At 37.0% G+C, this 27,488-nt stretch overlaps 1 protein-coding gene across 3 annotated transcripts; it reads left to right on the plus strand.

The window, feature by feature from the left end:
* On the plus strand, positions 1 to 26,010 carry LOC109058165 (integrin beta-1-like). 3 transcript variants are annotated; one of them, XM_042778439.1, is made up of 16 exons: positions 1 to 108; positions 13,164 to 13,221; positions 15,337 to 15,422; positions 16,740 to 16,959; positions 17,127 to 17,297; positions 17,397 to 17,635; positions 17,836 to 17,991; positions 18,072 to 18,167; positions 18,284 to 18,373; positions 20,024 to 20,164; positions 20,320 to 20,522; positions 20,611 to 20,849; positions 20,970 to 21,192; positions 21,273 to 21,505; positions 21,626 to 21,792; positions 24,703 to 26,010. In XM_042778439.1, the coding sequence occupies exons 1-16, from the start codon at positions 16 to 18 to the stop codon at positions 24,766 to 24,768; spliced, it is 2,481 nt and encodes an 826-aa protein (XP_042634373.1). In that variant the 5' UTR covers positions 1 to 15; the 3' UTR covers positions 24,769 to 26,010. The 3 variants fall into 3 exon arrangements, with proteins under 3 accessions (XP_042634373.1, XP_042634372.1, XP_042634374.1); XM_042778438.1 differs by lacking the exon at positions 24,703 to 26,010 and adding an exon at positions 23,425 to 23,517; XM_042778440.1 differs by lacking the exons at positions 1 to 108; positions 24,703 to 26,010 and adding exons at positions 4,101 to 4,514; positions 23,425 to 23,517.
* Positions 26,011 to 27,488: the final 1,478 nt, after the last annotated feature.

Consider the following 27,488-nt stretch of genomic DNA (forward strand, 5'->3'; position numbering starts at 1 on the left):
AGATGGCGCTGCTCTATGAGGTCATCGCGGCTGCTGTTCTATGTCGTTGCCACTAGAGCGCGCGTAATCTCCATTCCCGAAGCTGAACGTTGCTTTCCCACATCCGAGGTCAGTCAAAATGACGTTTTGCACAGTTAAACTAATGAATGAACTCATACCCTCTGGTTAAAATCTTCAAGTTAATCGGGAAGTTAGGCAGAACACGTGTTGTTTTGAGAAGTTCGTTTTGGTGTATCGTCATGGTAACAGGGTTGACGTGAACGAGCATGGTGCGGTTTCACATCCAAACCGCTTCTTCATCACTTCTGCCTATCGACCGCTGAGTTTTGTACTCTGTGTGTTTGCATTAGTTCATCAGTGAGAATATGTCACCGCTGTGCCACTTCCTCAAAGATGTTGCCACAGATAAACCAGTAACCACACAGGCAGCACTCGTCGTGTTCTTACTGTCGCCAATGTGCTGCATTATAAGCTCTTTCTGAGTGTATATGTGCTTGAAGGGTTAGTAAGCAGTCAGCTATGATCTACACTGGGATGATCTTATTCAAGGTAACCTTCATCATGGTCCATCTGTAAACATATTCCTTTCCACAAACAGTCAAACTCCATAGACTGACTGTCATCTCCTCTTCTTTCCTCTCCTCCGCAACCCTTCTTAACCCCCCCCCCATCCCTCTCTCCCAGATGAAGTCCAGTCAATTCTATTTTTAGAGTACATTGGCCAGTTCCCTGTCAAAGATCAATAAAACAAAACCCGACCTTAAAATCTGTTGTTAAGAACAATACAAAGCTGCTGAAGAAGAGAACATGTGTGTGTATATATATATATATATATATATATATATATATATATATATATATATAATATATATATATATATATATATATATATATATATATATAAATGGTCTATTCAGTTTATATAGGGTCACAGGAGTGCTGGATGATTACTGATGTACAGCAGGGTAAATAATATCAGAATAAACAACACATTAAGGGAACGTTCTGGGAAAATATTGCCAATGTTAAGGGAACATTCTCCAAACAGTTAATGTGCTGTTGACGTAAAGAAACCTTTCCTGTCTGTTTTGGGAACATTCTAAGAATGTTAGTTTCTAGTTCCCAGAATGCTCCCAAATCAGACATCGTTCTAACATTCTCCACAGCCAGAAAAGGTTTCTTTACGTAAATATAATGTTTCCTGTTTGGAGAACGTTCCCCTAACATTCCCAGTTTTCCCCAAAAACTTTCTGGAAACCAAAAATGAATTTTTATGAAAATATGATTTTAAAATATCTTATATTTATAGTTTTCCCTGCTTAATCAGATTTGAATATGGTCGTATATCAACTATAATGTATTGACTGTAGATAAAGCTTGTCAACTAGCTCTAGGTTTCACAAATAATTATTTGTTTACTGTTCTATATAAATCCAATTCACTTATTTTGTTTATATTTAGAGTTTGAGAAAGCATCTTCAAATCATATTTCAATCTCACACAAGAGACAGCTAAAGAACAGTAATGTAAAGTTTCTCAAAACAGGAAAACGTTTTTTCACACCTTCAGGCTCTGTTTGCTTGCAAGGCAGATGGTGTTTCCCACAGCGGTAGACCCTTATCATGACAGTGTCAGGGATGTTTTAGAGTATCGGGCCTTTGTTGCATTAACTGTTTTACCCTGTTTGCTCATTGTTCAGCTCAATGCAACAGTCATGAGTAAGAATTCAACTAGTTGCTCATGGCTAGGAGAGTCATCTTGACTGCCATAAACTTGACGTTTCCTCAATACTATAGTTCTTATCACTGTTTAGACTATAGTCAAGGTGTGTAATGATGTATAATCATCCCGTCTTAAATGGACACCGGAAACTGTCCAGACTTGCTTGCTCTGACTGATACTTGACCAGCAGTAAAACCATGCTGAACTGGATTTTTGTTCATAAAAGTAAACAAAAGAGCTCTCTGTCTGTGAAACCTTGAGGCTATAGCTGTATCTAAATCAAGACATAGATGATACACCATAAGATCTGATTAAACTATAAATGTGACTTGAGTGTTGTATTATGAGAGAGGGAGAGATAACTTTCAGTGTTTCTGCTATTATGGGAGTTATCTCTCTCTCTCTCATGAGTGAAGTGAAGCGTCACTTCACTTCACTTCACTTCACTTATGAGAGAAGGAGAGATAACTTTCAGTGTTTCTGCTATTGTTTTTTTCACAGTTGCATAAATTTTGAGTTTCAAGTAGCCACGTTCCTCAAACCGCGTCTGAACATCTCATCCGATTATAACACAGGATGAAATGACAGAAGCGTCTCAAATCCGGGTATTTTTTATTTTAAATTCTTTTTCAAAAGAGGAAAAGTCTGTGCTAAGACAAAAACGAGCCTGTGTTAACCGGGTTATGACTCGTGGAGCTTCATTCGTGAAAGAGTTGGTGTTGAACGAATCTTTGAACGAATCATTATCGTTCACATCCTTGTTCTGAGTCCTGTTAGTCTCAACTTCAATCCTTTTTGATTCAGTGAGTCGCTCACAACGTAAAAGACTTACCTAGTTTCGTGATAATATTTATAGATTTTTTTTATAAAGAGATAATCGTCCATAATTCCAAAATGAAGAAAAATATAGATCTATTTGTTGTAATTTGTGTGGAAAACATTTACATTTGCTTTCTAGTTTTGCTTCAGTCCGATCAATTCTTGGACCCTCCTCGTCTCCATATACACTACCTCACTGGGACCCATCATACAGGCACATGGTTTCTACCATGCACCATTGCTATACTAATGACACACTGCTCTATCTGACCAGATGATCCAGCGGTAGCTGCACAGATCTCAGGCTGCCTGGCGGACATCTCGGCATGGATGAAAAAACATCACCTACAGCTCAACCTGGCAAAGACTGAGCTTCTCGTCTTCCCTGCCACTCCGACTCTACAGCATGATTTCACCCTCCAGCTAGGTTCATCAACAATTACCCCATCAAGTTTGGTCAAAAATCTTGGTGTAATCTTTAATGACCAGCTGACTCTCAAAGACCACATTGCAAAAACTGCTTGATCATGCAGGTTTGCATTGCACAACATCTGAAAGATCAGGCCCTTCCTAATGGAGCATGCTGCACAACTTCTTGTCCAGGCCCTTGTCATTTCTAGGCTGGACTACTGCAATGCTCTTCTGGCTGGACTTCCATCATGAGCAATCAAACCTCTACAAATGTGACCTGTGCTGGTAAAATGAGTTGGAATGCGCACTGGCTAATTTTAAGCTACAGGCAAAAAAAGTGAAAAATTTTTGAAAAATGGATTACTCATTTTCGTAGCACTAGTCACAAATGATTCCGAATGCAGCAGCACAACTGGTCTCAACGAACCCAAAAAGGGCCCATGTCACACCTCTCTTTATCTCCCTGCACTGGCTACCGGTTGTGGCTCACATCAAGTTCAAGAGATTGATGCTTGCATATAAAAAGCCACGGGCTGAGCACCCTCCCACTTCCACTTTTACAAATCTACATCCCCTCCAGAAGCCTGAGATCTACAAGTGAGCAACGCCTCATTGTACCATCACAGAGAGGCACAAAATCACTTTCCAGAACATTCTCGTTCACCGTTCCTGGCTGGTGGAAAGATCTTGCCTCCCCCATCTGGAATGCTAAATCCCTGACAATTTTCTAGCGACAGCTGAAAACTAATCTCTTTCGTCAACAGTTGAATTGCATCCTAATAGCCTATAAAAAAAAAAAAAATAATAAATAAATAAATAAAAAACTTTTCTTCTCTTTCCTTAATCCCTCCCTGCCTACCTTGTACTAGTCTGAACATTATCTGAAATGTTGTATTACAAGCACTTCCTGTGTTTATTTGCCTCTTTATGATGAATCGCTTTATTGTATTCCTCAATTGTGTGTCTCTTTGGGTAAAAGCGTCTGCTAAATGAATAAATGTAAATATAATTTGCCCGGGGACTGATTCAATGACTCGTTCATAATATACAAAACACTAGCCACTTGAGTAGTAAGTCTTCGAATGAATCGTTTTGTAAAATGATTCAAAAGAATCAAATCACTTGATGAATCCATTGAATCAGAATCTTAACCACTAGTTTGTTCGCAGTGTGGATGGGGTTTTAGCATAATTTCCTGTGGTAGGAGGAAGGGAGAGGCTTGAGGCTTGACACTGCAAACCCCTCTCACCGTCCATCGAGCACAGATACAAACGCATTAACCATCCGGACCAAGGACACGCCGAGACGTGGAAGGGCGAGCTGGACTCCCTTCCCACATTTAGCCATTTATCTGCCCCGTTGTTGGTTGTAAGCAAGGGAATCGCGTGTTTTTAGTACTTTACAAACAGCTGTTGATTCAAAGTAGCCACAAAACAAAGACTCGACGGACACGGGGAGCAGCTGGGCTGCTGGTCCAAACGCTGCCGGAGGTTTATTTCCATTGCAAATGTGGTTTTAAAAAAGCCTGATAGTTTGCTAAATTGACGTGGACACGTGTTAAGGTAAGGAACGTCAAAATATCACTTTTTAACAAACTTTACTGCCAGAACCGTTTCTCGAATGCGTTATTTTTAAGAGTACACCAGTGATTTTTGAGCTTTAGGGTTTGTTTTGGAGAGTGATGTTGGGTTAAAAACTTCGGGTGGGGATGTCCCATCCATTGCACTTCAAAGGACAGACCTGCATCTGCCCCAGACGTGATTCACAGATCATATGCGAATAGTGTCCCTTCAGGCTATGTCTTTCCCAGAAGTCTGTTATCTTGTATCTGTTTGTCGCGTCATGTGTGTCCCCAACATCTGTTGTAAGCATAGGTTGAAAGTCATGTACTTTAGGCCTGAGAGAGAGCCCTGGCGGGTCCGAGGGGGGCTGTGGGGGTTGAAAAATGCTTTATTTGGTAGCCGCTTGTGTAAAATGACTCCCTAGAAATCGATATTATATAACGTTAGCCGTTTTTTGCGTGAGTCATGATCCTGTTTGGTACATTAGATCACCAATGACTTAACTGATAATGATATGAATACACTAAAGGGCCAAATTGTGCCTCAAAGCTCATCAACTGGGGGAACTTTTGCATTGTTACAGCGCCATGACTAAATATGACTGCATTTTATGTGATTAAAGGCATTGTGCTCATGAATTATGATGTGCTAGGAGAAATTGAAAATGGTTTTAGACACAAACAGCGCTGTGAAGTGCTTTCGGCCCAATTTTACTAAAGCTCAAGCCGCGGATCTGCATTAAAACTCTCACAGCCTACATGATATTCAGGTCACGTGATCGTGTGGAAGAGTGTTGTATTTTTGCCGGATGTCTTAAAGGTGTAATTAGTTTTTTTTTTGTTGTTTCTCATTAATAGGTTTCCGACATGAAATAAAATAAATTTTGAAATACATAACAATCCAGTGATATCAGTAGCCTAAAGCTGGTTTAACTATACTGAGCGGGTCGCCCCATCTGGGCAACATCATGTGACCAGCTGAATATTATCTGTTTTTGAGCTCTTTTGATCGTTAATTAATCTTATCTGACTGAAAATAGCACATTTCTGCAATATCAAAAATAAAATATTTAGGGTGCTTTACATGTAGGTGATTACTAAAGTTGGTGTAGTGTCGTGATATAAACTTTGGTGTTTGTCTCTTATTCTGACAGAACCCACTCTTACAGAAATATGGTAACCACAATCTCTGTCATTGTTACTACAGCTGTTGTTGCCGCAATAAAAATGGGAACTTGGTGTCAGCCTCCACAGAAAGATTAAAATTCAAAGCTTAGTACACTTTAAAGGAAGGTCCATATTGATTATGGGTTAGTGATAACAGTAACTGTGGTAGCTGTTATTTTGGTTGAAGCTACGGTTGAAATATTAGGGATTTTTGTTTTTTATTTGAAAAAATTACAATTCCTTTAAATAATTATGATGTAAGGAATTATTGAGATGGACTGTTGAATAATTAGAAAATTTTTTTTATTTTAAATAAATTTTTTGCATCTTCTAATAATTCAGTGGACCGGAGTTAATTATTTTTCTTCAGTTATTACCTTTCTTGTGAGAAATGTCTTGTAGCTTTGCAGTTATTGAGCTATTTTACTTATAAAATTGTCAGAGCAATGCTGACAATACATTACTGTGCACGTGTATGTTTCCGTGTGTGTCAGTACTGTATGTGTGTGTGCTTTTAAGGGAGAGAGCAGGAGAAATAGAGTATGTGTTTTCTGTACATAATAAAACGTATGTTTTTGGCACAAACACGGTACCGGTAATAATTTTTCATTTTTTCCTATTGTTTGCTTTGCTATATTTATTTGCTTGGTCAGTGTCTTTGTGAGTTTCGGTTCTTTTGCTATTGTAAGCTTTAAGGACTTTTGATATGACCAACTCTGGGCAAAGATTTTAGAAATTTCATTCTCACAAATGACTAGAGCATTTTTCACTTCTCTTTTTGGACAGAGTGGATTTTAACTGCAAACATGTGCGGCTATTTTTCTCTATCCAGTAGAGATGAAGCTCCTATCCCTGACTAAAACAAAGCTGTTTACTGTCATATAAAAAGAGCCAGAAGTGGCAGACTGTGGCTCCTCCTGTGGTCTTGTGTGTGATGATGTGCATGTGTGTGCACGTTTGTGTCTGTGCAATGCTCTGTTATTAACAGCATAGTCTTTTACCACAAAAGATAAGAAAGAGGTTGGATCTGAACATGTAAGGGCAACAGGATAAAGAGTCTGTGTTCAAGTCATACAACTTCAATTACTCTCTGATGCAGATTGAAGAGGATTCATTGAAATGATTTTAGTCGTTCATTCATTGTGATGAGTGAGGCATGGACAGACAAAAATGATGTTGAAAATGACATGTTTCTTAATTATGATCATAAGTCATAATATACGTATAATATTTCTAATGTTGTTTATCTAGCAAAAAATGCAGATCCACCAAGTGCTGAATGGTAAAGTTGTTAAAGTCTGTTTTCTAAATGCATTACATCTTACTGTGAAATATTCCATAGTTTTTTTTGCACCTCCAGATATTCCAGTTAAAATGACACACCTCTTCCTGGTGCCACATACACAACTTCTTTAATTATTTAGTCCAATAAAACCATTCATCTGCCTTAATTTTGTAGTGTAACATTGTAGTGCATGTAGTTAACAGCCAAGGCCCCACTGTACATTTCACTGTTGCACTCGGATGTATTCATAATACAGAAGAAAATATCAGTGTTTCATCTTGATTTTATTGTAGGTGTTCAGGGTCTGCTCTTAAGCGCCTGTATAAGTAGGGTGGCGTGTAAACTGATATTGTGAGTATGACTGATAAAAGTCAGCGTGGGTGTTAAAGGTGAGTGAGAGATGGAGTCAGAATGTGCTGATTGTTTGATTCTGATATGAATGCTGTGCTCCAGATTGGCCCTCTGACTCACTTCCTGTCCTCCCCTCTGTTGTGACACATTAACAATGAGCTGAGATTGGGACAGGGCTTTGAAAACTAAATGGTCATTATAATCTGAAGGGTCCAGAGCGAGACTCACTTTTTAAAATGTTCTAAGAGTGTTGTTTTAAAACAGAGCATTGTTTTAAAGTTTTTTACATGTTTTATTATGTGTGAATCATGCTATCACATCGATTACATTTTTCATAATGTTCATAGCACAAATGATGCTCAATGAGTAGCAGCTTAATACACAGGGTTTGGGTTTAGGACAAAATCATTTCCCAAACGCTCCGCTGTCTGCCATTATGTCTGGCTGCTCAAATTGTTAATGCTACATTTTTTTTTTTTTGCTTAAGGGGAATTCAATGTCTTGCTTATAGTATATTAAAAAAATATAACCTAGTATTCTTAAAACTGATACTGTACCTTCAGTGCAATGAAGGCTGAGTCTCTTTTGGGGTGGAGTTTCCCTAGTCTGTGTCTGTCGGTCACTGTCTGTGGTAAATAAGCGCCCATCACTTAGCAGTGTGTGTGTGATGGAGGGGGTTGGCAGGGTTAGGCAGTTTAATTAAGGAAATGGCCGTCCTGCTGTGGAGGGGTTAATGGCCACTCTGTGGCATGTTTGTCTTGACAGTTACTTAAATCAGCAGGTAGTGGATAACTGAGAACAGCCATTTAAGAATTCCTGTTTAAAAGCAACCTTAAAGCGAAGACACGGAGTTGAAGCTCATGCTGTAAGAGGCATAAAGGTTTTTCATGTCTTTATTTGCTTGTATTAGTGGTGCTTGCAGTCTGTATTGAAAGAGATGCAATTAAAAGATTTTATTAGCTGGTTCTTTTTAGTGAATCAAAAACATGCAGCATAACCAGTATAGTCTTAAGGCCCGTTTACACCAAGCACGATAACAATAAAGATAACAATAAAGATATAGTTCTAAAAATCGTTCTCAGTATTAAAGAATAGTTCCACCGCAGCTATAACGATAAAGGCACAGAGAAACGATATTGTTGGAATCATTTTCAGAATGTTTTTTCCAGCTGATGAATGATACAAACATTGACAGCCAATCAGCATCCATCCTGATAACGAGCTCTAGAATTTAAAGCGGCAGACTCACGTGTGCTTAGAATAAACAGAAAAGTTTTTCCCTTCCGTTTTTAAAAAGCTTAATGTATACACGACAACTTTTTGAAAACGATTCATGTTTACACATATCTGCGAAAACAGGCAAAAATGCTGTATTACATGTGCCAGGCCAGTAGTTGGTGCTGTCACCTTGTTAGTAAACAGTACCTATAGGGAATTATATGTTGTATATGATGCATGTCCGCTGTTGGTTGTAATATTGGTGAAGTAAATCCACACTCTGCTGAAGAAGTGGTAGCAAACTCTTGAGCAGCAAAAACAGTACCCTCTACTCCGCCATTGTTGGGTATGTTTGTTTGCACTTGCCGTAAAAATCGACACGTACTGTGCATGTCTACATACCTAACACGTACTACACACGTGCATGACATCACCGTTTTCAAAGATTCCCGTATTGGGTGTTTACACAGAAACGATAACGGTGCCGTTTTCAAAAACTTGCACTTTGAAACCCGTTTTCCAAAATATGCATTTTCAGTCCCCAAAATGCTGTTGTAGTGTAAACGTACAGATCAAAACACATAAAAAGTTTCCCATTTTTGGCTGAAAATATTGTCGTGTAAACGGCCCCTTATTCCTGAATGAATGACTCTTCTAAGCCAATTCTTTTAATGAATAGTTAAAAAGAGTTTTGAATGAGTTACTGGTTTGAGTCTGACTGGTTTCAGTATGGACACAACTGAAAGTGATACTTACTTAAAAGTTAAAGGTAGATATTTTATGTATTATTTAGGTATTTTGAACTATCAATACCAGTTTTTGACCGTGCTATTGACATGAATGATACCTCACTTACAATTTTTTTCACTTTGTTTTTCACAGAACTCAAAAAGATTGAATTGAATGACAGTTTATGCACACAGAATTTTATCTTATCAACAGAACATTTCCAAGGGAATGTGACGCCCGAAGGCAGAGAACTGGTAGATCTGTGATTGATTGGTGTCTGTTTAATTTGGGCGGGGCTTTGGAACAATAACAATCAAAGAAGCTCCAGGCAGCTGAAGGAGAGTTCACACACACACACACACACTCACACACACACTTTTGCATCTAGATACACACCCAGACCTCAGGGCTGCATTTTCAAGGCCTTGACACACAACACAGTCTTGGGGAAAGCAGGCAAGGCGGAACTGAGAAGCTTTCTGTCTCTCCTATACACATACTCTCTCTGAGTCTCTGAGATCTGAAGATAGTGTTACACAGAACGGCTGAGAATGAAACGGCAGACTGAAGAGCCAGCTGTCTCGTAGCTTAACCTGCCTCTGTGTCAGCGAGACTGTTCAAAACTTGTAAATGTAAAACTGTCAAATAAATGACCACTGAGGTCACTTTAAGGAGCTCATATCTGAAACTTAGTTGACTATGGTGCCTCTGGGTTGAGATACAATGGGTTCCATGAATTTTTGCTAATTACTGTAAACATCTTTCAAAGACAATGTTCTTTGAATACTTCAGTTCATCAACAACTGTGTTAGTGGATGTGATTGAAAGCTGATCGGTTAATGTAAACATACATTATACAGTTCAAAGGTTTGGGCTTTTTTTTTTTTTTTTAAGATTTTTTAAGGGAATCTAATACTTTTATTCAGCAAGGATGCGTTAAATTGATTAAATGACAGTAAAGCCATTTAGCATTCTATTTGAAATAAATGCTGTTGTTTTAAAATCTTTGTTCATCAAAGATTCCTGAAAAAATCTTAGTTTCCACAAACATATTAAGCAGCCACATCTGTTTTCACCAGTGATGATGATAATAATAAGAAATATTTCTTTGGCACCAAATCAGGATAGTAGAATAATTTCTGAAGGATCATCACAGAAATAACTTTTGAGCAGTAGAGTAAATGAAACCTAATAAGCCTAGGCTGAAATGTTTCGCTTAGTGTGTCTTTGAAAAATTAAAGTGATATTCAGTTTTATATGCTGTTCTGAAACTGCACAGCTGGCTTTGAGATAATTAATTACATGATTCGCATTTACATTTACATGTGTGGGTTAGAAAGAAAAAATATGTATTAGGTTGTGTTTTGTGCTGCATCTGTTCTCTTTTTATCTCTCTGTTATAGAGGATTCCAGAGAACGCAGATCTGTAAATGTTGGTTCCGACCACATTAGTTTTCAAGCAAAATGGAGCAGAGGTTGATTATTGCTGTGGCGGGTTTCCCATTAATCTACGACGTGTCTAAGTTTGCGTACAGGGACATAAATAAATAAAAATGATGCTTGGACCAATGTGTCTGAGATTGTAGGTGTTCCTGGCGAGTTGCTGATGTGCAGTGACATTATAGGAATAATAATCTAATGATATCATAAATAATAGTATTATAGTCCAAGTTCACTTTTAAACCTTTAAATCAATTTTCCTGATTATACTTACATTTAAGTAATGTTTATACCTGATTATACATACTTAAGTAACATTTTCAGTGCAGGACTTTTACTCGTTTTAGAGTATTTTAACAGTGTGGCATTAGAGCTTTATACATTATTAGGTAAAGGATCTTAATACTTGGTCCACAACAATATTTAATGAGGTTAACTTGTAACGTTACCCTTCTTGTGGTCAGTCTGCACAAGATCAACAAGCTTGTTTGCTTTGCGGCCGCTTTAAATACAAGATAAGCATTCAATCTACATCAGAGCGTCCATGAATCTTTCTACAGTGTTGTTGGCAGTGCGGCCAGAGAGATTTTTGACACTCTCAAGCTGACCACGCACCTGCCGTAAGAGGTTTGGCATGACATCAGCAGAAACTGCTTCCTGTTATCGGTGATCAGCTCAAAACATCCTGATCATAGCACCATTACTTGATTTTTTGAAAACAAGTTGCTAAAAGGTACTGTAACTATGAAACAGAGTGAGTTTGCATGCTTTTTTAATGAATCTAACAACTATTGGAGTCCTTTTATAGCAGCTTGCTTGCAACCTATGTTTTCAAACTTACATTAGCAACTTTGTTTTTTGGACGACTGACTGAACGGCTCTATTAGCACAACAAAAACTTTTACCAAAGAAGTGCAACATGGGTAATAAGGTAAAATAGCAATAATGCCAATTATGTAAATAAATTAAATAAAAAATAACAAATGTAGCAATAAGGAATAAATGACACGCACTGTAAGAAAAAAGGCAGAAGGTGCTGATAATTTTTTGTCAGGACATTTTTATGGACATTTCCTTTAACCCTAAAACACAATGCAATATGAAATTCTAAATACGAGTTAAATGTGATAAATCAATACAGAATGTTCATTTGTATGTCAAATGGGCCATTTTTTTCCACAGACTTTAATAAGAGTGAAGTTGTAAATTACAGTGTTAAAAGGATAAATATAGATTATTACTCATAAATTGAGTAAATATGCCAAGACAAATTACACTCCATCCTTCATGTTGTCTCTTTCACAGCACACACATCTGTAGTCTAAATGAATGGCACCAGTGTACAGCGTACTGTTTGCTTATCTTCAAGTGTTCACAGGTCTGAGGTGTGTGTGTTTGTGTAGATAGAGTAACGGTTGAGTCTACTCCAGTTCACCCACCCGTCCAGTCTCTACAGCACACGTGCCTGCCTACATGTGTTGATATAATTCATGTCACATGCATCGTCTGCTTCAGAACAGCTGGAGTTTGCTGGATTTACCCCTGCTGTTTGTGCATGTCTCATGCTGGCTTGTGAAAAAGTAGCTTGTCTATGACTGAAGTGTGTTTTTTGGATGCTAAGTAACGGCGTTGTGTGTTTGCACTCACTGTCATTCCTAATAAGGCCAAATCCTTGGTGTTTGGCACTGGTGTCTGTACACTAGATAGATTGAGGCAAAAGGACCTCCTCCTCTTAATTTCATCAGTGAGGTGTTTCATGGGAAGAACAGATCCATCGTCTTAACATTGCTAACCAAATATGGGAGTAGAGTCTCTCTCTTTTTCTCTGCTCGTACTTGTCTGACTTGCACAAAGTAAAACGCTCTGTGTGTGTCTCTTTGCTGACTATAGTAATAATAAATAGGCTTTGACTTTGTAATGTTTGACAGTATGTTGTTGTAAAACGTTATCCCCAGGTTACTGCAGTGGGACTGTCCTTGTAGTACAGTCACTTTAAATGAAGAAGAGTAATCTGTGTGCAGTTCTGTGCAAACTGTTGGAATGTTTTACTGTGATCATGCATTTGTGCTAGGAGAAACAGGAAGTGACCTTGCAACACTCTGCCTACGCAGAGAAGTCATAAATACATATATGTGCACGCCCTTTCCTCTCGCAATGTTTTTTACTGTTATTGGTTTAGTCAAAAATGCTTTATATTTAATTAAATATGTTTATTCTAAATATTTAACACACACACACACACACACACACACACACACACACACACACACACATATATATATATATATATATGTATATATATGTATGTATGTGTGTGTGTGTGTGTGTGTGTGTGTATATATATGCATATAAAAATTCGGTTTCATATATATAATAACAAATGGCAACAATAACAAGAGAGAAGACCAGTCAGAACAAGAATGTAAGGTTTTGAGTTGACCCCTTTTATTGTGTTTTCAGATGGATGTGAGACTGCTCCTGATTTCACTTCTTCTTGGACTAAGTAGGGCACAACTAGGTAAGAACTTCAGATTTCGAAAGCATCAGGTATACAGTGGGTTTGAAAGTCTGAGGCCACTAGTGAAAATGCTTCTGTTGTGCGTTTATCATCCATCCATTTTCTGTTGTGAATATTTTATATTGCACAGTTTTAACATATTTAAAACGATTTTTAAAAAACAAAACTGTCATGGCAATTTGCTGTCAAAAAAGTGGGTGTGGGAACCCTGCAGGTTTGTGTGGGTTAATAGGGGTCATATGACGTTGCTAAAAAGAAGATTATTTTGTGTATTTGGTGTAATACAATGTGTTTATGTGGTTTAAGGTTCAAAAAACACATTATTTTTCACATACTATACATTATTCTTTCTCCTCTATGCCCCGCCTTCTAAACGGTGTTGATTTTTACAAATCAACACCAGCTATCCAGTGCCTTGTGATTGGCAGCATGCCTCCAGCGTGTGACGGAAATGTTACGCCCCTTATACTGTGATGCCGTGTCAGCGTAACGAGACAAAACCAATAAAACCCATTATAAACGAGGCATTTGTTGCATCCAGTGGGGAAATAATTACTGATTATAATGACTTATACTGTCTTTTTATGCGTTGCGTGTTGTGAGTCCTTGTCCTCTGCAAAATGCACACATCTGAATATTTAGGTTGAACTGTTCTGGAACAGTGTTTTAAATACAACCTAACCACTGATTTCTAGTTGTGTCTTCTTTTGGAAGACCAAACAAAGTATTTTCACTTTCATAAGGAAACACACAGTGACTCCACAACATGGCGCCGGCGGCAACAGAGAATAAAAGTTACGCCTTCTTTCTTTGCGTGAACATTTGGGCGGCGTTACGTTATCTTCCCACATAGTGCTGTAGAGATGTGGGGGCATGTTAAAATGAGCCATTTTAGGGGGGTGTGGTTGACTCTTAACTTTTATAAAGAGTATCTCTTTGGATTTGAGACTTTTTTTATACACCAAGAGCTTGTAACACTCCAAAGAGAAAGGAAAAATTTAAATCGCATCATATGAACCCTTTAAAGGTAGGGTAGGCGATTCTGGATTGGCTAGCTTTGAAAGCATAAGATCCCAACCTCCCTGCAAATCAGAGAGCAACACTGTCAGATTACCTCATGTCTCATTCACCGGTGAGAAAATACTATAGTAAAAAGCGCAAAATGTAACAATTCTCACTTGGTCTGCAATAGCGTAATGTAACGTGCTGATAATGTATCATGTCTGTGAGAACACTGTACACAGAGCTATGCAAATACACACATTTACAGGCAAGTAGGACAGCTTATCATAGTCTTTGGACCAAGGGATATGATTGGACGAACATTTTTTTTGGTCCTACACCTTTCACAGATGGTATAAATACATATAGACCACTTATCTTAGTGATTGCTGTCAGAATGTGAAGAGACTTTCAATCAGCATAAAAAATAGTTTTGAACCAAATCACCTACACTTCCCTGAATGCAGTCTTTGTTGACCTCACCTCATGTTTTTTTTTTCTTTTTCCAAAAAATCATATTTGCAGGTTTAAATAATTTTTTTTTTTTTAAATCTGACTTTTTAACTTCCCTGTATGTGTAGGTGCAGCTTGACGTTTGAGTAATTCCCCTCCACTCAGTAGTTCCACTCAGAATACACACCAGACCAGAGCCTTGAAAAAAATCTCTGCAATACTGGCCAGATCATCTGTTAGACATTTGTAGCGTTTTCCATTCCAGGAATATCTCAGATATGGCAGCAGTGTGGAATCTAAGAAAAAACCCAAAGAAAAGTCTCACAGCATTAATGCAGAATAATAGGAAAGCGATATATACATAATCATCCCACAGTTCTGTGTGCTTTATTCTGGATGTGCTGGCCTCATGGTTTGCATTAGGTATTTATAGAAGGCAGTAAGGATGCCATCATTAATAGAGTTCACATGACCTCCGTACAGCATATGGCCACTCTGCGTCTTTTTTAGAATGGCAGTCTCATGAGAGAGAATCATATTGCATATGGCCGCCAATGCTGTTAGTTATTAAATGCTTTTTGATTTGGATTTCCTGTTAGTGGTGGGAGGAAATTGAGAATGATGGATGTTTTTGTTGTGTGCGTGTGTGTTTGTGTGCAGATGGTAACGAATGCACCAAGGCCTCGGCCCAGTCCTGTGGAGAATGCATTCAGGCCGGAGAAAAGTGTGGCTGGTGTATAGACAAGGTGAGTTCAGACAAAACCATTAAAGATGGAAATGGCCGTGCATTTGGGAGAAAATTGTATGAAGGAAACCTTTTCCTGTAGTCAGATTGTTTGTTTATCCAAGTCTTTAGAGGACACCCTGTGATACTGCAAACAATTCTCTCTCCAAAAATCTTGTTTTTGGGAGAGCGAAATATCCATTGTTTTGAAATGTCACAAGTGACACCACCTCCTGTCCAACCTTCATTCGCCTGTAGTTGATTATTACCAACAGTTTCATACATTTACATTTATGCATTTAACAGACGCTTTTATCCAAAGTGACTTACAGTAAATGCAGTTTATTATATATATATATATATATATATATATATATATATTATTTTATATATATATATATATATATATATATATATTTATATTTATATATATATATATATATTTATATTTATTTTTTTTTATTTTTTTTTATTATTTTTTTTTTTTACCAGTATGTATGTTCCCTTGCAATTGAACCTACAACCTTTTGAGATGCTAACGCAATGCTCTACCACTGAGCCACAGGAACAGTGTTCTTCCCCTATGTGATCATGAGTCACTGTCCTGTGTGATCATGTCTGTTCATGACATTTGGAGCAGATTATGGCAGGACAGAAAGCAACGATCTTTGACAACATTACAGAAAGCAGGAAGTGGCCTATCACTTAAATGCATGTAATGCAGGGCGGGGGGCTTGAGCTCTGTTGGGAATGTGCCCCTTCTTAATTATTTCAACAGGCACACTGCACATCCTCATCCCAACTAGCCCAACACAGCAACATTGGTTTTAGTTTGGGGTGGGACTATTTGTGTGAGGTCCAACAAACCATGGTGCTTTCACGCCACACATCATGTTCTCACGCAGTGAAAAATTCATCGCTGAGGAAAGAGGACACTGACAGACAAGACAGAGCATGTGAACCAATCATCTCTTCCTTTTTACTAGTTATAACATGAATGAACATCAGAATGTATCTTGTTTCAACCACTGACTTTTTTCAAGTCAAGTCCACCAACTTTAATCTACTCTCCTATCTGGTTGTTTGTTGGACAAAATAGCAGATTCGCATTTTGAACTCCCGGTGAAGGGTCAATTGAATATCCCTGCTATAGATTTACCATAGCTATAGTGTTATTTAATACATTTACATAAATCGATCTATTGTCCCAAAAGAACAAAATTCTCTATATATGTCCCTTAAAACTGCTTCATCTTTTGTTAGATTAAATACTACTGATGCTCTGATGCTATACTATTTTTGTTGGAGTGATTGTAATCTTCATAAGCTCTTTCTGCAGGACTTCCTGAAACAGGGTGAGCAGAAGTCCACACGCTGTGATGAGATTGAAGCTCTGATTAAGAAGGGCTGCTCTGAAGCCAGCATAGAAAATCCTCGGGGAACTGTTAGTGTCAACAAGAACCAATCTTTAACAGACCGCACAAAGGATGGAGTTAAACTGAAGCCAGACCAGATCACCCAGATTCAACCACAGAAACTCACCCTAAACCTCAGATCAGGTACTGCTTACTTCCTCCTCAATTCCAGGAATGCTTATTTAAAGATTTAGGCCATCACCTTATAAAGTTGAATGTCATGTAAAGTAATACTCTCCTTCTAGAAATAATCAGTTCACTCACTCCTCTCTAAAGCGTTAGTCTAAACACATGCTCTCATTTCAACCCAGGTGAAGCTCAGACGTTTAATCTGATATTCAAGAGGGCTGAGGATTATCCTATAGATCTCTACTACCTGATGGACCTCAGCTACTCAATGAAAGATGATTTAGAGAATGTCAAAAACCTGGGAACTGACCTTATGGCTGAAATGCAAAAGATCACATCTGACTTCAGGATTGGTAAGGAACCTCAGGGGATCCACGCTGGATTTGTCTGTATTGGTATTGCACTGCTAAATTCATAACACCTTTTCTTTCATTCTTTGTCAATGTTTCCAGGCTTTGGCTCCTTTGTGGAGAAAACTGTCATGCCGTATATCAGCACAACACCAGCCAAACTGCTAAACCCCTGCACATCAGACCAGAACTGCACCAGCCCGTTCAGCTATAAAAATGTGCTGAGTTTGACTTCACAAGGATCTCAGTTTAATAACCTTGTTAGCAAGCAGCAGATCTCAGGAAACCTGGACTCACCAGAAGGAGGGTTCGACGCCATCATGCAAGTGGCTGTCTGTCCGGTTCGTAATTTTTAGATATACTTCTATATAACTTTTTTTGTTGTTGTTGTTGTTTCAATTTGTGTTTTTTTTTTTTGTTGTTGTTGTATTGATTTGTAACCAATTGTCCACTGTCTGCTAGGTAGATGTCAAACTAAAGTGTAGTGACCTCTAACCTTGCTGACTTGAAACTGAAGTTTATGCTTCCTTTTGTACCTCAGAATCAGATCGGCTGGAGGAATGTTACCCGTCTGCTTGTGTTTTCCACGGACGCTGGATTCCACTTCGCTGGAGATGGAAAACTGGGAGGCATCGTGCTTCCTAATGATGGGAAATGCCATCTGCAGGATAACATGTACACTATGAGCCATTACTATGTAAGTGTGTGTAACACTGCGTGTCATTACTGCATAGAGAATATATGTAATGGTGTGTCATTTATTTCCATCACTTCTAGGACTATCCTTCGATTGCACATCTTGTTCAAAAATTAAGTGAAAACAACATTCAGACCATTTTTGCAGTAACTGAAGAGTTCCAGCCAGTTTACCAGGTAATAAAGCAGCTATCTTTTGTCTCCACATCAATAGGCAAGTCAGATTCTGTAACACTACTAGAAGTTAAATACTGCATATATATATAAAATACTGTTTTTATCTTTGTCTACAGGAGCTGAAAAACCTCATTCCAAAGTCAGCTGTGGGAACGCTGTCCTCCGACTCTGGCAATGTGATAAAACTCATTATTGATGCGTATAATGTGAGTAGATCTCAGTAACTAAAGAGGCTAAAAGTCTCTAAAAAGTTTTTTTGCTTTATTTGGTTCATCTTAGGTCAGATAGAAAATAAAAATAAACTAAATATAGTATAAATAATATAGATACATATACACATATACATACAACATACATTAATTCAAACTAAAGAAAAAGAAAACACCAGGTGAGAATAATTATACACTAAATAAATAACTAATAAAATGAAATAGAAAAAAAAATTAAGATGTAGTTGACTGCTTAAAATATTCCAGAAAATGTCTCCAGATTTTTAGAAAACGTTTTGGCTTTTATTGCGAACCGAATCTTTTCCATCTTGAGAGCATGTAAGAAATCAGAAACCCATTGGTATTAAGGAGGGGGAGCTGCTGACTGCCAAATCATAGGAATAAGTTGCCTAGCCAGTAGAGTTGCTATGCAAAAGGCTACGCTGTCAGCCTTTAATGTGTTTAACTGAACAGATTCTGGCAAAATACCAAACAGTGCTGTTACGGGATTGGGGTCTGTTGGTAAAGAGAAAATAACAGAAGACTTTTCCCCAAAAATCTGACAGTTTTGAACAAGACCAGAAAGAATGCAATAACATAGGCCTTTCACACATGTATGAAAGTCTAATATATCATCAAGAATATTTTTATTTGGCAAAAAGGGGAAGTTAGAAAACTGCTTACGAATAAAGTTCCGTATCTGAAAGTATCTAAATAAATGGGAGCTGGTTAGGTTCGGTTTTTCTTGAAGTTGTGTAGAGGTTGCAAAACTGTTATCTATGTATAGTTGAGCTAGGCCATGTTCCCTCCAGATGTTAAAGGCCCCATCCATCAAAGAGGGTGGGAATCATATACTGCAAAAAACAAGCGCTATAGTGCAAGGGTCTTTAAGGTCTAACACAACACGGAACTGAGACCAAATCTTTAATGAATGTATAACAACTGGGTTATTTTTAATTAAAGTAGCATGCTTAAATGGAACTGATACAGATAGCAAAGAGGTTAAAGTTGCTGGAGTATAAGAGGCAGCTTCCATCAGTACCCACAGAGACTTTATAATTGCAAATCCTGCTGCACCCAAAATAACAGATTCCTAAGAATATTCATTTTGATAACATTCATCCTTCCTATCAAAGATAGAGGGAGACGAAAAGAGACTTAACATAACTATGGAGAGGAGAAGTCAATTTAGTGAAATTTTTTTAGTTAGATTTGAATATTTTTCTTGTTCTTGACAAGTTCCCGCTGAATAAAATATGTGGAAATATGACAATGCAGTTTGGGGTAAAAACAGTAATTATTGTTAAAGATGATTTAAAATATTGAATTCGAATTTTTAAAAAGTAAAATTTTACTATTTAAAATAACTGTTTTCTATTTAATATATTTTAATGTAATTTATTGCTGTGTTATTATCAATAAACAGTTTAAAACAGTTGCGCTGCTTAATATTTTTGTGGAAATCATGATATATATATTTTCAAGAATATTTGATGAATGCAAAATTCAAAAGACCAGTATTCATTTGAAGTAGAAATCTTTTGTAACATTATAACTGTCACTTTTAATCAATTTAAAGCATCCATGCTGAACAAAAGTCTTAATTTTTTAACTCTTAATTAATCCTTTCCTAAATCTCTTTCTCAGTCTCTGTCCTCTGAGATCATTTTGGAGAACAGTAGGCTCCCCGAAGGTGTGTCCATCTCCTACATCTCCCACTGCAAGAATGGAGTGAGCGACAAAGGAGAAAACGGACGAAAGTGCTCCAACATCTCCATTGGGGATCAGGTGAGAATAATATCCTCCAGTCAAAACCCTTATGGAGTATCTATGACAGTTTCATCAAATATTCACTACTTTCCACTGGATACAGTTTATGTAGCAACATGATTAAAACCTACAAAGACTGCAAATCAAATCAAGACTCTTGATTCTCGTCACAGGTGATGTTTGAAGTAGCGATCATGGCTAAAGGCTGTCCATCTAATGGCAAATCAGAGACTATAAAGATCAAGCCGCAGGGCTTCACAGAGGAGGTGGAGATCGTCCTCAACTTCATCTGTGAGTGTGCGTGTCATAAAGAAGGAATCCCGAACAGCCCAGTGTGTCACTTTGGCAATGGTACCCTGGAGTGTGGAGCATGCAGGTTAGTTAGTATTATTCAAACATTGTATACAAGACCAAATCAAGACCTTCACCTGGCAGTAATGTTATCTATGTCTGCTTATTTTCAGGTGCAATGAGGGACGTATCGGCAGAGTTTGTGAATGCAGTAAAGATGAGGTCAGAACAGATGATCTGGATGCGAACTGCCGCATGGATAACGGGACGGACATCTGCAACAACAATGGGGACTGCGTTTGTGGAGCATGTGAGTGCAAAAAAAGAGACAACCCAGAGGAGAGATACAGCGGGAAGTTCTGCGAGTGCGACAACTTCAACTGCGACCGCTCCAACAACAAGCTCTGCGGAGGTACGAAAATCCTGATCCTGACACTGAAACAACACTCCAATCTGATCTTCACTTACTGTATGTGGAGGAACAGTACCTGATTAAACAGATGAGAAGTTACAAACTTTCTATACTTTCCAGGTCATGGTCGTTGTGAATGTCGAAAGTGTATCTGTGAAGCTAACTACACGGGCAGTGCGTGCGACTGCTCTCTGGACACCTCCACCTGTCTGGCCAGTAACAAACAGATCTGTAACGGTCGGGGCACCTGCGAATGTGGCACGTGTAAATGTACCGACTTAAAGTTTCAGGGTCCAACTTGTGAAATCTGCCCAACCTGCCCCGGAGTTTGTACTGAACACAAGTGAGTTATTAACAGGAACATCTGGCTTGTTACGCTCAGCTAGTGGCGCTAAATATATTCAACTGTGTCTTTCCTTATAGGGATTGCGTTCAGTGCCAAGCATTTGGTACTGGTGAAAAGAAAGACACGTGTAAAGAACAATGTAACAAATTCATTCTTGTAAAGAAGAAGAAGAAGGAGGAACTTCCTCAGCCCAACGACCAGCCCTACATCAATCACTGCAAAGAACGTGATGCTAATGACTGCTGGTTCTTCTTCACCTACGCTACTAAGAACGACAGCACCGTTGAGGTCCATGTGGCGGAGGAACTTGGTAAGTGGAGGATGAAAAAAAAAAAAAAAAAAAAAAAGTACCAGTAGGTCTTGAGTTATAATTTTTTGTTAACACTTTATTTCTCTTGTTTGCCTTAATGCTTTGTGCCTGTGTTCACAGAGTGTCCCTCTGGCCCTGACATCATCCCCATCGTTGCGGGTGTGGTCGCAGGAATCGTTCTGATTGGTTTAGCACTTCTGCTCATCTGGAAGCTTCTCATGATTATTCATGACCGCAGAGAGTTCGCCAAGTTCGAGAAGGAGAAGATGAATGCCAGATGGGACGCGGTACGTCTCTCTTATTTACATTACATGAATTTTTTACATTACATTAGATTACAAGTATCTGTTTTAAGTTATTCAGTCATGCCATGTAGCCACTTCAGTGGCCTAGAGAAAGCTGTCAAAGTTATTTAAGCAAATAACATCTACATGAAGTGAAAAAAAAAAAAAAAAAAATATATATATATATATATATATATATATATATATATATATATATATATATATATATATATATATATATATATATATATATATATATATATATATATATATATATATATATATATATATATATATATATATATATAAAACAATTTTTTACATTTCCATAAAGCACAGTTCAGTTGTAATGGGATGTCTGCCCTCATTGTGTGGGGTGTGGCCTCTCTGGCACCAGGGGAGGTCATTGCTCCCACCTGCTGGTCACTGCTAATATTGCAGTTCATGAATCATACACAAAATACGGCAACAATAGACACAGAAAGAAGGGCTTGGTGTTCAAGAACATATGTGACCCTGGACCACAAAACCAGTCTTAAGTCGATGGGGTATATTTGTAGCAATAGCCAAAAATACGTTGTATGGGTCAAAATTATAGATTTTTCTTTTATGCCAAAAATCATTAGGATATTAAGTAAAGATCATGTTCCATGAGGATATTTTGTATTATATATTCGGCTCTGGGGCTTGTGAAAATGCACATATGTCTATTTAAAGCATAATAACTGCATTAGATATCTTTCATCTGGAAAATAAATAAATAAATATATATATATATATATATATATATATATATATATATATATATATATATATATATATTAAATTTTTTTTTTAAAGATGAATATGACTTGCATTCAATTTTTTGCATAGGTGTTTTATGTTGTTGTTTTTTTTATATTTGATACACAGGGCTTTTATGGCCCAAATAATATGATATTGTAAGGATATGGAGTTCACAATCAAGGATAAAAAAAAAAAAAGTAAAAAAATATATATATTTTTTATTCAGAGGTCCAAACTGAGCAAAAATATTCTGTTTGTTGCAGATGTTATTTATATGACCAAAAATCTAAATTAAGTTCAGATAGATCTCATTGTTTTACAATACAATCTATCAGACTGTTTATATAACTGTCGCTCTATATATCCCAATAATATGTCTTAGTAAGGTGATATTTAAATGCTTAGTTTTATGATCAGTGCTCTGTAGTTTTAATTGTGGTGGACAAAATACATTGATGATTGACAGATACACTAATAAATGTTCCTCAAAATCTATCAACCTAAATTGTTTCAGTCCAGTAAATATTCATCTTAAAATATTAATGATAATATTAAAGTGATTCTATGTTTAAATCAGATTTCACTGCAAAATTCAAGTGTGCAACGACTTGAAGATGGACAGTTTTAGAATTCTATTAAAAGACCTTTTACTTGCTAAAAAAAAATTAATTTCAAAATATGAATTGATTTAAGGCTTTATGAATGCATTGTCATGCCATTTGCACTGAACTGCTCAAAACCGCAGACTCTGTTTTTTGTTGTCTTTTTATTCCAGTTCTGTTTTTCTCACTCTGGCAAATTTGTTTCTTTCTGCCTTTCTCTCTTCAAACCTTTTCTTGTCATATCTAGCAACAGAACCCAATATACAAGAGCCCCATTAATAAATTCCAGAATCCAAGTTATGGAAATAACGGCATCACACTCTGAGTCTGTACTCTTCTTTGCTGCTTGCATATGCTTTTTTTTTCTTTTTTTTCCTCTTTCTGTCTATTTATCACTTTAACAGCAACCTCAGACCCATGTATAATATGAACAGCTTCTATATTGTCATTTGCAGTTATTTACTCTAATTCACTAATTATTAAGGCATGACTGTTAGGTCATCTACTCACCAGAATGTTGTTCCAAACCTGTATGACTTATGATCTGTGAAACACAAAACCGTGAACTCCATTTTTATATGAACTTTTGGTCCTTATAGGAATAGTTCACCTAAAAAATGCAAACATGCTCCTCCTCAGGCCATCCAAGATGTAGAAGAGTTTGTTTCTTCATCGGAATAGATTTGGAGAAATTTGCAGTGAATGGGTGCCGTCAGAATGAGAGTCTAAAAAGCTGATAAAAACATCACAATAATCCACAAGTAATCCACACCTTTCCAGTCAATCACAAAACATCCTGTGAAGTGAAAAGCTGCGTGTTTGTTAGAAACCAATCCATCATTAAGAAGTTTTTAATTTCAGCAGTGAAAAAGTTGTCTCATTTAAATCAGGAGAGAAATATGCACAGACAAAGCAGTGTTTATGCAAGCAAAAACAGTCCAAAACAATTCTAAACAAATATGCTGGTTGATTATGATGTGAGGGACATTAGGAGATGGAATTTTTCTGGAGAAGTAATATAATTGTTTAAGGACTCATATTTTGGTTAAAAGTAATGGTTTAAAGTTAAAATGCCTTAATGTTGGAGAGACACAAATTTTCACTTCCCAGTTGATGGACTGGAGTCGTGTGGATTATTATGGATGCTTTTATCAGCTGTTTGAAGTTTCATTCTGACGGCACCCATTCACTGCAAATTTCTCCAAACCTGTTTTGATGAAGCAAGTGATATAATACTAAATATCTCTGTTCTAATGAAAAGACAAACTCATCTACATCTTAAATGGTCTGAGGATGAGTACATTTTCATTTCTGGATTACCTATTCTTTTAAAGAGTGCAATTAATATTACAAAAATAATGCCTTGTGCACTGCTTGCTGGTTTTCGTATACAATTTTTTTTTTTTTTTTTTTTTTTTTTTAATAACCAAAGTTTACTGCATTTGCTGTGAAGTGTCCTAACCTGGCAGTTGTGTAGTTATATTAAAGGTTGTTCTAATTATCCTCTCTTCATGTTGATCTCCAGGGTGAGAACCCCATTTACAAGAGTGCTGTGACAACGGTGGTCAACCCTAAATATGAGGGCAAGTGATAGACGTACGTGTCCATCATCCAGCAATACTGAATGCAGAACAATTCAAGAGGAATGGAAGAGTTGTAGTTCACTTTGTTTTTTCTTTTTTAAATCACTTTTTGGCAGTCTGTTTAATCGATTAACCTGTGTTTCTATGCATTGTTTTGGAACTGTACAGTATGTATAAACTTGAGTTTTACTTTTTTATGCAATCTTAGACAATAATTTCAATGTTCAGTTTAGATTTTTAGCCACAGATCTGTCTTGTTTTTCTGAATGTTAAAACTGATCTTGTTGGGTTAGATGATGGGTTTTGTAGGTAAGATGTGGTCAAGTATGCATTGAGAATGTTATCCAAAAAGACGAGGCACAATTACTGGACCCACCTGCTTCAGTCCAGTAACTGGTTGACCATTAGAGTCAGTTTGTGTCTTATGATGGTACAGGAAACTTTCTGAACCTGTGTACGGAGTGTCCTGTCACTGGTATAGTAGGTAGCTGTAGTGGACCACTGTTTTTTGTACACATGATGCTTTGAGACCGAAGATTTGAGACCGTATTATAATGTTTAAGACCTTTCTTTGGTCTGCGAGTCAGGTGGTTTAGTGACCTTCTATTGTGCACATTGATGAGTTTAATCAATCTGAAACGGACAGATTTAGTATCTTTTTAATTGCATCACACAAACATTTTTTGTAATTTCATCTATCAAGTGTTTGATTTAAATGCCTTTGACTTGGCAACATCAGAGTTGTTTGAAAGATGTTAGAGGGACATTTTCATCATTGTGCATGGACCAATCAACTTTTTATTATGATTATTATTATAATTGAAAACATAAGTGTGGAGTCATTTGAAAAGATCTTCAGGTTTTAGATTTGTTTGAAGAATGAGGAAATGAAAACTCAGGTCCTGAATTTCTCTCTATAACGGATGCCAAATATTTACGTCTACTGTGCATGAACTATTTTCCAGATGTGGACTTCACATTTGTTTTTGGAATTTAATTTGTCCCTTTGTAACATCATTGTTCTTAAATGAGACTGACTTCTCAGATTATTGTTGGTAAAGATCAGTGTTAAAGAAAGATTACTACTTTTTATTTTATTTTATTTTATTTTTATCTCTAAAGCTTTTAAAAGCTTAATCATGTTACATACACACTTTGCATTTTAAAGTGCCTTTTTAATTTTTGCATCATGCCCACTGTCTTTTGTTTCTAGGAGTTATTTATTAAAATAAACAACCCTAAACACTGGACTGCATTGTTATCTGTGTCTGTTTGTGAGTCGGCATGCTTTATAATTGAATGTAAGGTCTCTATATTGTAATACAGAGATTTAAAATGTCTTTATTTTACACAGTGTGAGTATGTCCGTTTTTGGTAACAATTTGAATTCTTGCACTAAAAAAGCTGTTATTTGTGTGTTATGGTTGTGTTTAAAATAGATCACTAGCTTGATACTCATATTGCGCAGTGTACACTATAAACTATACCTACTGTTTACAACTTAAAACCATAGACTTTATTCTATAATAAGTTTTTAGTTGATTTGTATCCCATCTGTGTATTCTGTGCAATGCTGTATGCTGCAGAAGTAATAGTGAGTTAGTTTGCCATTCGTAACGGCGAATATTTGTTTTTTCCAATGATCTTAAATGCACAACTAATAATATCTGAGAGTCCTTTCTTGTTACTGCTACACAGGTGATTGGTTGTTCCACCCAAACCTCCCAATCCTTTAGTTTGTGGTTCCTGTGTGTGAGGTGTGAGACTGCTGCTGTTGTTGCAGTCTGAACTACTGAGCAAGACCTGCTCTCACCTCACACACACTCAGTACAACTACTTTTGTTTTGTGTGCTGCTAGAGAAATATTCTTCATATGCCTACAGGACTGTTAAGGTGTACTGTGATCTGGAGTGTAACTCTAGACATCAAAGAAAGTTGAGCATATGGACATTTACTTCATAAACACGCATTTCTTGAAAGAGCCGGTAAGTAACTAAGCGTTTTATATTTTATTTTTTCCACTTATAAAATTGCCTTAAATCTTATGACATTTTACTTGTCACAAATGAAAGAAAAACATCCAATCTATGTAAATATTCTGTATTTATATATTTGTCAGATCAAAATTGTTTGAACAAATCCATAAAGGCAAACTATTAGAATGTAGATCAGGGAACAGTCATCTGTGTTCATATGTCTTTTTATTATGAAATCTCTATTTGTCTGTCTATCTATATTATTTGTTATCAAAGTCGATTATTAACTGTCTCTATCAGTCCTCTGACTGAGGCACTCCTATGTGCCTATCTTTTTTTATTTTTAACAGTTTGTTCTTTTACATATAGATGGATATGAAGTTGGTGTTAGTATCAGCTCTACTAGGATCTGTCTCATGTCAGAGCAGAAACAGGTAATACAAGTCATTTATCGCCAACAACATGACTACTTTCTAGTGCCTTAGGGGACATTTTTTAATATTTAAGTGTCTGAGTTTATCTTATAGTAACATTGTGGGAATAAGTGAACTCCTTTGGCATAAATAAAAAAAAAATTAAAAATGCTTTTTAAAATAATATGCTGCATATAAGATCTAGTCACTTCTCCCCCTTCTTAGCATTTGCATTGCGTGCCCAGCCACAGAACAGCATCTTTTTCAGCCAGATGTAGAGCCTTGAGTCTGCTGTTGAATAAGTGAGCAGACACTCGTTGACAATGTGCTGCATGGTTT

Source organism: Cyprinus carpio, chromosome A2, assembly GCF_018340385.1.
Source record: "Cyprinus carpio isolate SPL01 chromosome A2, ASM1834038v1, whole genome shotgun sequence".
In the NCBI taxonomy this organism is placed as follows: domain Eukaryota; kingdom Metazoa; phylum Chordata; class Actinopteri; order Cypriniformes; family Cyprinidae; genus Cyprinus; species Cyprinus carpio.